Raw genomic sequence first — 12,652 nt, forward strand, 5'->3', positions numbered from 1 at the left:
TGTGTGTATATATATATATATATATATACCCAGCTTCCGAATCTGCAAATCCTGAAGGATTCTGCATCCTATATGGGTCATCTGAGTCTGTTTACGTCGAGTAGTTTTCTAATTGATATGGAATGATATTTGTGAAGCACGTGTCTGTGTCTCGTCTCATTGGCAGAGGAGCTGAACCCTGCAGATGGCCAACATCTTCTCAGAAGAACTAGAGGAAATTCACAGAGATCTCCAACTAATAAAACTAATGAGCTGCAGACCATATTAATATAATAACAGAGATTGTTTGTTGTTTTTCCTTTCTCAAAAGAGACTTCATTCCTGCTGATTTATGTGATATTAAAACTCTGATGGTTTCTTAATCAAATATTTCTGAAAATCAAAATATGGTCAGAGAAAGAGAAACAGAGAACAGACATATCACTCTGCATTTAATAACGTTTTTTCATGTTCATGTACGGTGATCTCTTTAATGGTTATTTAGCCTTATACTGTATATTACAAGATAAAAAGTTGAAATTCTGAGATAAAAAGTCGAAATTATGATTTAAATCGAAATTATGAATTAAAGCGAAATTATGAGTAAGGCTGAAATTATGACTTAAAATAACTTGATAAAACTTGTTAAAAAGTCTTGATAGACTTGATAAAAAGTTGAAATTATGAGATAAAAAGTTGAAGTGTTGACCTAAAAATCTCATAATTACAAGATAAAAAATATATAATATAAAAAGTCAAAATGTTTACTTAAATCATAATTATGAAATAAAAAATTTAAATTATGACTTAAGTCATAATTACGAGATAAAAAGTCTAAATTATGACTTGAAAAGTCTAAATTATGACTCAAAAAGTTAAAAGTAGAGATAAAAGTAAAAATTATGACTTAAGTCATAATTACGATATAAAAAATTTAATTATGACATTAAAAAGTGAAAATTGACTTAAGTCATAATTTCAAGATAAAAAGTTGAAATTATGAGTTCAAATTATGACCTAAAATGTCAAAATTATGATAAAAGGTTGAAATTATGGCTTAAAAAGTTGAAGTGTTGACCTAAAAAGTTGAAATTGACTTAAATCATAATTATGAGATAAAAAAATTTAAATTATGATTTAAAAAGTAGAATTATGAGGAAAAAAGTGAAAATTATGACTTAAGTAATAATTAAGAGATAAAAAGTTGAAATTAGGAGAAAAAGTGAAAATTATGAGTTAAATAGAAATTATGAGTTTTAAAAGTCAAAATGATGAGATAAAAAGTTGAAACTGAGATAAAAATTTAAATTATGACTTAAAAAGTAGAATTATGAGGAAAAAAGTGAAAATTATGACTTAAGTAATAATTAAGAGATAAAAAGTTGAAATTAAGAGAAAAAGTGAAAATTATGAGTTAAATCGAAATTATGAGTTTTAAAAGTCAAAATGATGAGATAAAAAGTTGAAACTGAGATAAAAAAAAAATTAAATTATGACTTAAAAAGTCGAAGTGGTGACCTAAAAAGTCCAAAGTATGACTAAAGTCATAATTACAAGATAAAAAAAAATGTTTAATTATGACTTAAAAAGTAGATTTATGGGAAAAAAAGTAAAAATTATGACTTGAGTCATAATTACGAGACAAAGAGTTGAAATTTTGACTTAAGTCATAATTATAAGATAAAAAGTAGAAATTATGACTTAAAATGTATTTTTTTGACTTAAGCCATAATTATGAGACAAAAATTTAAATTTTGACTTAAGTCATAATAAGTTAAAAAGTTATAGCCTTTTTTAAATTAGAAAGACCTGTCTTTGTCAAATTTGTTTTAGTTTTAGAGAATCTGTACATGTAAAGATTATAAACTACAAAAAATTCAAGCAGAAAATTCAGTCAAACTCTCTTGAACCCAGTGTTATTTTAGTATAAATTATGTGGGTTAAAGAAATTTACAATATAATTTCATGTCGATAGAAAGCACATTAGATGTAAGGAAAGTGTCTATTTTAGGGTTAAATATTGTTACATTGTCATTCAGTGTAACACAATATTTATGTACAAAATTTAAATCACATGCTTATTCTGACTGACATATTACATAATTAAAATTATGATGTACATATTAAAATATATAAAAGAATATGGGAGCATACACAATTTTATTGCATTTTAAATTAGCAAAAAATTCTTACTGACAAACGGGCAAAACCTAGTATAGTGGCAAATTAAAAAAAAAATTAATATTAAACTAATGAGTATTTGGGGTGAAAGTAATTGGTCTTTCAATATGTCATAAATTGATTTTTGTTGTAAATATGCCTGACAAATCTGAAAAATCTTTGAAAAATCTGGGGTCATCAAAGGCCATTTAGAGCTCATATTATAAGTTGTCTTGAGATCCCAGACACCTGCTAATGAGCGAGTCCAAAACAGCTGCTGCATCTGTGGAGCATAAAACTGTGCTCATGTGTCCAACAGTGGCAGAGGATTTTATAACCAGCAGTGAACTATTTAAGATGATAGATTAACCACAGAAGCACAACAGCAGATCAATGGGTGTTCACAGAGGTTAATTGCTGTGGTCTGGATAGATTAGTCAGTTTAAGAGTCCATTAAAGGAATAGTTCATCCAAAAATGAAAATCTACTCACTATCATATAAGCCCATTTCTGCCAGAAAAAGAAAAAAAGAAAAAACATGAATGCCTTAAAAAGTCAAAATAATTACATAAGCCATAATTACAATATACAGAATTGAAATTATGACTTAAAGTCATAATTGCGAGATACAAAGTCGAAATTATGACTTAAGTCATAATTACTAGACAAAAAGTAGAAATTATGACTTACCAAGTCGGAATTTTGGCTTAAAATGTTGTAATTGCAGGATACAAAGTAAAAATTATGACTTAAGTCATAATTATGAGATAAAAAGTGAAAATTTTGACTTAAATAGTCGAAACTATGACTTAAGTCATAAATATGAGGTAAAGTCGAAATTATGACTTCAGTCATAATTATTAGATAAAAAGTTTATATTATGACTTAAAAAGTCGAAACTGACTTAAGAAGTCTAAATTATAACTTAAATCATAATTATTAAATAAAAAGTTAAAACTATAACTTAAAAAGAGGAAATTATGACTTAAGTCATAAATATGAGATAAAGTCAAAATTATGACTTCAGTCATAATTATTAGATAAAAAGTTTATATTATGACTTAAAAAGTCGAAACTGACTTAAGAAGTCTAAATTATAACTTAAATCATAATTATTATATAAAAAGTTAAAACTATAACTTAAAGAGGAAATTATGACTTAAGTCATAAATATGAGATAAAGTCAATATTATGACTTCAGTCATAATTATTAGATAAAAAGTTTATATTGTGACTTAAAAAGTCGAAACTATGATTTAAGAAGTCTAAATTATAACTTAAGTCATAATTATTATATAAAAGGTTAAAACTATATCTTAAGAAGTCTAAATTACAACTTAAGTCATAATTATTATATAAAAAGTTAAAACTATAACGTAAAAAGAGGAAATTATGACTTAAGTCATAAATATGAGATAAAGTCGAAATTATGACTTCAGTATTAATTATTAGATAAAAAATTTAAATTGTGACTTAAAAAGTCGAAACTATGATTTAAGAAGTCTAAATTATAACTTAAGTCATAATTATATAAAAAGTTAAAACTATATCTTAAGAAGTCTAAATTATGACTTAAGTCATAATTAGGTAATAAAAAAGTCGAAATTAGTCATAATTACGAGATAAAAAGTCGAAATTATGACTTAGTCGAAATTTTTAGATAAAAAGTTGAAATTATGACTTAAGTTGAAACTGTGACTTAAAGTCAAAGTTATGACTAGTCATAATTACGACATAAGTGGAAATTAGTCATTATTACGAGATAAAAAGTCTAAATTATGACGTAAGTCATATTTACGAGATAAAGAGTTGAAATTATGACTTAAAAGTCGAAGTTATGACTAAAGTCATAAATACGAGATAAAGTTTCAATTATGACGTAAAAAGTCAAAACTACGACTTAAGAAGTGTAAATCATGACTTAAGTCATAATTATTAGATATAGCCCCGGTTTCACAGACAAGGCTTAAGCCTAGTCTAAGACTAAAATGTAAGTCTGAGCTGTTTCAACTGAAAGAAACTTGCACTGACTGATCTTAAATTATATCAGTGCCTTTGTTTTGTCTCAAGATGCACACCTGTACTGTGTTTTTCTAAGCATGTTTCTAAAAATTACTTAAATGTCCTAATTGAACTATGGACTAATCCTGGCTTAGTCTAAGCCCTGTCTGTGAAACCAGGCCAAAAAGTTTCAATTATTACTTAAAAAGTCAAAACTATGACTTAAGATGTCTAAATCATGACTTAAGTCATAATTAGGAGATAAAAAGTCGAAATTAGTCATAACTACGAGATAAAAAGTCAAAATTATTACTTAAAAAGTCAAAGTTATGACTTAAGTCATAAACACAAGATAAAGTTGAAATTATGACTTAAGTCAATTTCAAGATAAAAAGTCGAAGTCTTAATTATGACTTAAGTAACTGAAGACTGGAGTAATGATGTTGAAATTTCAGATTTGATCAGCGGAATAAATGACATTTTAACATGTATTCACATAGAAAACATTTAAGCCGTAATAATATTTCACAATTTTTACTGTATTTTATGTAATAAATTCAGGTGAGCAGAAGAGACTTCAAAAACATTGAAAATGTTAATTATTGTAAACATTTGACCTACTGTGTACATGCAATAAGAGATAGAGCGGTTCAACTCTGAAGATTAAAGTAATTAATATACAGAGTATAAATATACTTTGCTAATAATAATTAATGTTTGTTTTACACTGACAGTTTATTTGAGGGTTTATGTAGACAAAATATTTTTTAGCTTAATACTGCAGTGTTTTAAAGTAAATATAAATGTGCATGCAAAAAATAAATAAATGTTATGTTAATAAATGTTATTTTATTTATTTTACTGTCTTTCAAATTAAATTCCAATCTTTATACAAACGTTTTGAACCTCACATTCTGAATGTCTGATCCAAATAAAAGCTAAGACTGGATTTCATGCTCTAATCTAACTTCATAATTCTTTTTATTTACTTTTGAACCCATTTTTATGATTTGATCCAGTCTGATAGCAGAAATTGGATTACAGTTCTTTTGTACGAATGGGCTGTGATGTTTTGCATTTGTGAGGATCTGTTTTCCATACAAAAATGAGGACGATGTATACTTCTCCAGAATGCTTTTTTCAGTCTTAAATGAACTTAAATGTCAGTCTGTTTCTTACACAACATCATATGTCTTCAAAAGACTCTCTACAGAATGAGTTTTCAAAGTTAAGTCTCAGAAATAAAGGTAAAAATGCTTTCACTGCTTTTGTAATTTTTTTAAAGGCTTGATCACTATGAATCTCCAGCCATGTTTGTTGCATGGAGCAGAAATCTCAGACGTTCTGCGTAAAAGCGGATGATTTGAGTGAATTCAGTAAGTTTGAAGTCTGTAAGCCATGTGTCTAGTATGTTGGTCAATGAGTTTCAGATGCTATTGACTCTTGGGTGCTTTTATCTTTTGCAGAACGTATGGTTTATGTGCACCAACATGCTCCCATAAACCCCGTCTTTAGGCTTGAGTTTAGGGTTTGGACCGGAGTATGAGGTCAAATAAAAACACAAATGCATTATATGGCACATTCTTCATTTGCTATTTGATCAGTTTTATTTAGGATACATTTTTGTGTCTTTGCTATTGTGCTACTTTTTCATGCACACGCAAAGATCTTGCAATCTGTATTTAATCGTTTAATTCTTTATTAAAGGAATAGTTGTTTTTGAATAGATCAGCTGTTTGGACTCATTCTGACGGCACCCATTCACTGCAGAGCATCCATTGGTGAGCAAGTGATAGAATAATGACACACTTCTCCAAATCTGATTAAGAAACAAACTACTCGAAATTCTGACTTTAAAAAGTCAAAATTATGAATTAAGTCAAAATTATTAGATATAGTCAAAATTATTCGACTTTAGAGTAGTTTGTCACATGATACTTCATGACCTTTCAGAAATAGTTAATAATATGCTCTAAATAAACATAGTCCAATAGAAATTCTAATAATATTTCACAGCTTTACAGTTTTTACTGTTCATCATCAAATAAATGCATCCTTGGAAAGAAGAGAGAAAAATCTTAATCAGTACAGATTTTGAGCGATGTGTGCGGTGGGTGTGTGTGTTTGGGTGTAATTGAGTTTCCAGCTCTGGGAGATTGCGTGTTCGCTGAGATGGGCGTGAAGCACAGCTGACCTTGCAGTTTGACGGAGCAGCCCTCCAGACTCATGCAGATGGTGCGAGTCGTGAACATCATCTCGTGTCGTCAGACGCTCGGTGCCGGCTGGCCTAGTTTTCAGAGCCGCCGCTCCCCTCGATGGAAACAACATCTCTTCTGGGGATCCTGGAGAAGTTGAGCAGGTTCAGGCAAAAACCAAACTGTAAAGGAATAAAACAGTCTTGGTTTTTTAAATTTGAAAAGTTCTGATGAAAAAATACTGCAACTTTTAGAATCAAAACAAACCGCAGTAAGAGGAAAGGTCATGCACTGTACAGTAAAACTAAATTATAAGTCTTATTGGTGCATACAATTATTTGATACAAATTTTAAACTATACTTAAAAAGTCGAAGTTATGACTTAAGTTACAATTTCCACTTCTTAAGTCATACTTTCGACTTTTTATCTCGCAATTAAGTCATAATTATTAGATAAAAAGTTTAAATTATGACTTAAAAGTCGAAACTATGACTTAAGGGCCCAGTTTCAAAGACAGGGCTTAGACTAAGCCAGGATTAGGCCATAGTTCAATTAGGACATTTAAGTAATTTTTATAAACATGCTTAGAAAAACACATTACTGGTGTGCATCTTGAGACAAAACAAAGGCACTGATATATTTTAAGATCAATCAGTGCAATTTTGTTTCAGTTGAAACAGCTCAGACTTACATTTTAGTCTAGGACTAGGCTTAAGCCTTGTCTGTGAAACCGGGGGAAAAAGTTTAAATTCTGACTTAAAAAGTCAAAACTATGACTTAAGTCTAAATCATGACTTAAGTCATAACTATTAGATAAAAAGTTACAACTTGGACTTAAGAAGTCTAAATCATGACTTAAGTCATAATTAGGAGATAAAAAGTTGAAATTAGTCATAATTCTTAGATAAAAAGTTTAAATTCTGACTTAAAAAGTCGAAACTATGACTTAAGAAGTCTAAATCATGACTTAAGTCATAATTAGGAGATAAAAAGTTACAACTTGGACTTAAGGGCCCGGTTTCACAGACAGGGTTTAGACTAAGCCAAGATTAGGCCATAAGTTCAATTAGGACATTTAAGCAATTTTCATAAATGTGATTAGAATAAAAACATTACTGGTGTGCATCTTGAGACAAAACAAAGGCACTAATATTTTTTGGGATCAATCAGTGCAATTTAATTTTAGTTGAAACAACTAAGATTTACATTTTAGTCTAGGACTAGGCTTAAGCCTTGTCTGTGAAACCGGGGGAAGAAGTCTAAATTATGACTTAAGTCATAATTAGGAGATAAAAAGTTGAAATTAGTCATAATTATTAGATAAAAAGTTTAAATTCTGACTTAAAAAGTCGAAACTATGACTTAAGAAGTCTAAATCATGACTTAAGTCATAATTAGGAGTTAAAGTCTAAATTATGGCTTAAGTCATAAATACAAGATAAAGTTGAAACTATGACTTAAGTCTAAATTATGACTTAAATCATAATTATGAGATAAAAAGTCTAAACTGACTTAAGTCATAATTATTAGATAAAAAGTTTAAATTATGAATCTAAAAGTTGAAAACTATGGCTTAAGTCTAAATCATGACTTCAGGCATAATTATTAGATAAAAAGTTAAAACTATGACTTAAGAAGTCTAACTTATGACTTAAGAAGTCTAAACTTCTTGACTAAGAGTCTAAGAGTTTACTTGAAGTTTTAAATATAATGCATTATGAAAGTATTTTATTGCATCTACTAGATAAAAACGTTCGTCAAGACAAACTTTAAGTTGGCTTGAAAAAGCCTGATCAGAAAATGTGAAAAAATTTCTAACATGTTCTAACATGATTAGCCTGTTACTAGCATGTTGCTAGCATGATTAGAATGTCGCTAACATGATGTTAGCATTAGTAGCCCATTTCTATCATGATTAGCAAGTTACTAGCATGTTGTTAGCATGATTAGCATGTTGTTAGCATGTTTTTAACATGTGTAGCTAACATGGTTATGAATGTCGCTAGCATAATGTTAACATTACTAACATGTTTAGCAAGTTACTTACATGATTAAAATGTTTCTAGCCTGATTAACATGACGTTAGCATGTTGCTAACATTATTGGCCTGTTACTAGCATGTTGCTAACATGATGTTAACATTAGTAGCCTGCTGTTAACATGATTAACAAGTTGCTATCGTGTTTCTAACATGATTAACATGTCAATAGTGTGTTGCTAGCATCATTGTGTTGTTAGCATGTTTCTAACATGATCAGCAAAGCACTAGCATGTTTCTAACATGATTACCATGTTGTTAACATGTTTTTAACATGATTAACATGTTAGTAGTGTGTAGCTAGCATGATTAGAATATTAACATAATGGTAGCATCACTAACATGATTAACAAGTAACTAGCATGATGTTAAAATGTTTTTAACATGATTAGCATGACATTAGCATGTTGCTAACATTATTAACATGTTACTAACATGTCGCTAACATGATGTTAGCATTAGTAGTCTGTTGCTAACATGATTAAAATGTATAAAATGTTTTTGATTAATGAATGTTCAGATATTTGTACTGGAATAAGAAAAAAAAATAAACTGGAAAACTATATTTTTTTGCTTATTTTTAGCATTAAAAGAAATGTAAATCCAGTTTCAGCTATCAGATTTTATTAAATCATAAAAATGGCTTCAAAGGTAAATAAAAAGAATTATGAATTTGTATTAGATCACAGAATCCAATCTTTTATTTGGATCAGACCTTATGAATGTGAGGTGCAAAACATTATGGCAGACATTTGATAAATTAAAAATAAAATAAGAACATTAACAAAAATTACATTTTTAGGGCCATGCATAATTTTTTTCCTCAATTTTTTTTGTCATTTTTATTTGGTATTTTAATTAATTTATTTATTTTTGGCCATTGGATTTTTTTTTCTAAATTTAATCTTAATCGAGTTAAATTAAATTAAATTCGGACTATTTCAACCAATACCAAAAAAATATTAAAATCTTAAATATTAACAATCAAAACAAAATCTGCAATCTGAGGGTGCAAAAATCTAAACATTCCGAAAATGACCTTTAAAGTTGTCCAAATGAAGTTTTTAGCAATGCATTTTATTGATCAAAAATTCAGTTTTGATATATTTATGGTAGGAAATGTACAAAATATCTTCATGGAACATGATCTTTACTTAATATCATAATGATTTTTGACATAAAAGAAAAATCTATAATTCTGACCCATACAATGTATCGTTGGCTATTGCTACAAATATTGTCCAAGGCCACATATGGCATAGTATACAATGAATACTGTTGGCTCTTTGATGAATTGCTTATTCTCCTGTATTATTAGTCTGCACAAATGTAAAATGCATAAACATAAATGAAGTCTACAGACAATCTGAGCGTTTTTCCACTCTGGTCTATTATTACAGTATTAATTTCAGCACTTTGAAATCAAACTGAACTACGTCTGTTCACTTTCCTGTCGTTCAGATGGTAGAACCTGCTGTGAACTGCAAGCAGGAATTGATGGAATCTCTCATCATAACCAACACCAACAGAAACCAAAACAGATTTGATTTAAAAACACTTTACTGCCATCCACATTGAGCAGGTGACAAATAAACATTGAAGCGGGCAGACAAACATTCAGAAAGCGTGCAGACTGAATAAAGGGGGATTTTGAGATGCTAGCAGCGAGGAAAGACTCTGAAATGACAGATAAATATTTACACTGGGGTTCTGCAGTAGAGTCTGAGTCGACAGGAATGTCTGAGACTCGCTCTTGCCAAAAACTGAGACCTGAGAGACCGTCTGATGAAAAACACGGCAGCGTTATGACACAAAACCATCATCAGTTACACAACATGCTTTATTAGGACCAAGAGTTAAACTAATCATCCACTGCTGGATTTATGAAAGCTCTGTGTTTCTTCAAAATAATACATTTCTTTTTTTCCCTTCTTTTTTATGAAACCCCCCAAAAACACAATTTCTTGATTAGCCGTGAATCTTGAAAAAGTTGCTAACATGTTTCTAGCATGATTAACCAATTAATAGCATGTCATTAGCAAGTTTCTAACATGATTTGCAAGTTGCTAACAATTTTCTAGCATGATTAACAAGTTGCTAGCATGTTTCTAGCATGATTAACCAATTAATAGCATGTCATGAGCAAAGTTTCTAACATGATTTGCAAGTTGCTAACAATTTTCTAGCATGATTAACAAGTTGCTAGTATGTTTCTAGCAGGATTTGCAAGTTGCTAGCATGTTTCTAGCATGATTAACACATTAATAGCATGCCATTAGCATGTTTCTAGCATGACTAAGTTGCTAGCATGTTTCTAGCATGATTAACAAATTAATAGCATGTCATTAGCAAGTTTCTAACATGATTTGCAAGTTGCTAATAATTTTCTAACATGATTAACCAATTAATAGCATGTCATTAGCATGTTTCTAGCATGACTAAGTTGCTAGCATGTTTCTAGCATGATTAACAAATTAATAGCATGTCATTAGCAAGTTTCTAACATGATTTGCAAGTTGCTAGCAATTTTCTAGCATGATTAACACATTAATAGCATGCCATTAGCATGTTTCTAGCATGACTAAGTTGCTAGCATGTTTCTAACATGATTAACCAATTAATAGCATGTCATTAGCAAGTTTCTAACATGATTTGCAAGTTGCTAACAATTTTCTAGCATGATTAACAAGTTGCTAGCATGTTTCTAGCAGGATTTGCAAGTTGCTAACATGTTTCTAGCATGATTTGCAAGTTGCTAACAATTTTCTAACATGATTAACAAGTTGCTAGCATGTTTCTAGCATGATTAACCAATTAACAGTATGTCATGAGCAAAGTTTCTAACATGATTAACAAGTTGCTAGCATGTTTCTAGCATGATTAACCAATTAACAGTATGTCATGAGCAAAGTTTCTAACATGATTTGCAAGTTGCTAGCATGTTTCTAGCATGATTAACAAGTTGCTAGCATGTTTCTAGCATGATTAACCAATTAACAGCATGTCATGAGCATGTTTCTAGCATGACTAAGTTGCTAACATGTTTCTAGCATGATTAACCAATTAATAGCATGTCATTAGCAAGTTTCTAACATTATTTGCAAGTTGCTAACATGTTTCTAGCATGATTTGCAAGTTGCTAACAATTTTCTAGCATGATTAACAAGTTGCTAGCATGTTTCTAGCATGATTAACCAATTAATAGCATGTCATGAGCAAAGTTTCTAACATGATTTGCAAGTTGCTAACATGTTTCTAGCATTATTTGCAAGTTGCTAACAATTTTCTAGCATGATTAACAAGTTGCTAGCATGTTTCTAGCATGATTAACCAATTAACAGTATGTCATGAGCAAAGTTTCTAACATGATTTGCAAGTTGCTAGCATGTTTCTAGCATGATTAACAAGTTGCTAGCATGTTTCTAGCATGATTAACCAATTAACAGTATGTCATGAGCAAAGTTTCTAACATGATTTGCAAGTTGCTAGCATGTTTCTAGCATGATTAACAAGTTGCTAGCATGTTTCTAGCATGATTAACAAGTTGCTAGCATGTTTCTAGCATGATTAACCAATTAACAGTATGTCATGAGCAAAGTTTCTAGCATGATTAACAAGTTGCTAGCATGTTTCTAGCATGATTAACCAATTAACAGTATGTCATGAGCAAAGTTTCTAACATGATTTGCAAGTTGCTAGCATGTTTCTAGCATGATTAACAAGTTGCTAGCATGTTTCTAGCATGATTAACCAATTAACAGTATGTCATGAGCAAAGTTTCTAACATGATTTGCAAGTTGCTAGCATGTTTCTAGCATGATTTGCAAGTTGCTAGCATGTTTCTAGCATGATTTAACCAATTAATAGCATGTCATTCACAAGTTTCTAGCATGATTAGCAAATTGCTAGCATGTTTCACAATTTGTTGATTAAACTTAAAATTATTTGTTACCCTGCTGGCTTAAATTTTAGGTTCAGTCAGCTCAAAATATTAAGTTATACTAAGAGACAACTTAGATATTTGAGTTGACTTAATAAAATTGGTTTGTAAAACTTAAAAGCTGGGTAAGTTACCTGGAAGACTATTTATTTTTTATTTTTTATTTTTTACGTTTAATCTACTCAAATATCTAAGTTGTTACTTAGTAGCTGAACTGAACTTAACAATTTTAGGCAGCCAGGTAACAAATTACGTTAAACTGACTCAACAAATAGGTTTTTACAGTGCAGTGAAAAGTTTTTGAACTAAAATAAAAAAGTCTCTTCTGCTCACCAAGT

The 12,652-nt window shown here is 29.8% G+C and overlaps 2 protein-coding genes across 3 annotated transcripts in view; one reads left to right on the top strand and one right to left on the bottom strand.

The window, feature by feature from the left end:
* The window catches only part of LOC141340483 (neuroligin-4, X-linked-like), a 226,998-nt gene that overhangs the window by 93,113 nt on the left and 121,233 nt on the right, over positions 1–12,652 (top strand). The gene's annotated exons all lie outside the window — the stretch shown is intronic.
* The window catches only part of mxra5b (matrix-remodelling associated 5b), a 99,558-nt gene that overhangs the window by 16,248 nt on the left and 70,658 nt on the right, over positions 1–12,652 (bottom strand). Inside the window, exon 6 of the mRNA XM_073845858.1 lies at positions 6,335–6,482. Coding sequence (XP_073701959.1) covers positions 6,335–6,482 — 148 coding nt within the window. The remainder of the gene's footprint in view (positions 1–6,334; positions 6,483–12,652) is intronic.

This window comes from Garra rufa, chromosome 8 (assembly GCF_049309525.1).
Source record: "Garra rufa chromosome 8, GarRuf1.0, whole genome shotgun sequence".
Classification (NCBI taxonomy): domain Eukaryota; kingdom Metazoa; phylum Chordata; class Actinopteri; order Cypriniformes; family Cyprinidae; genus Garra; species Garra rufa.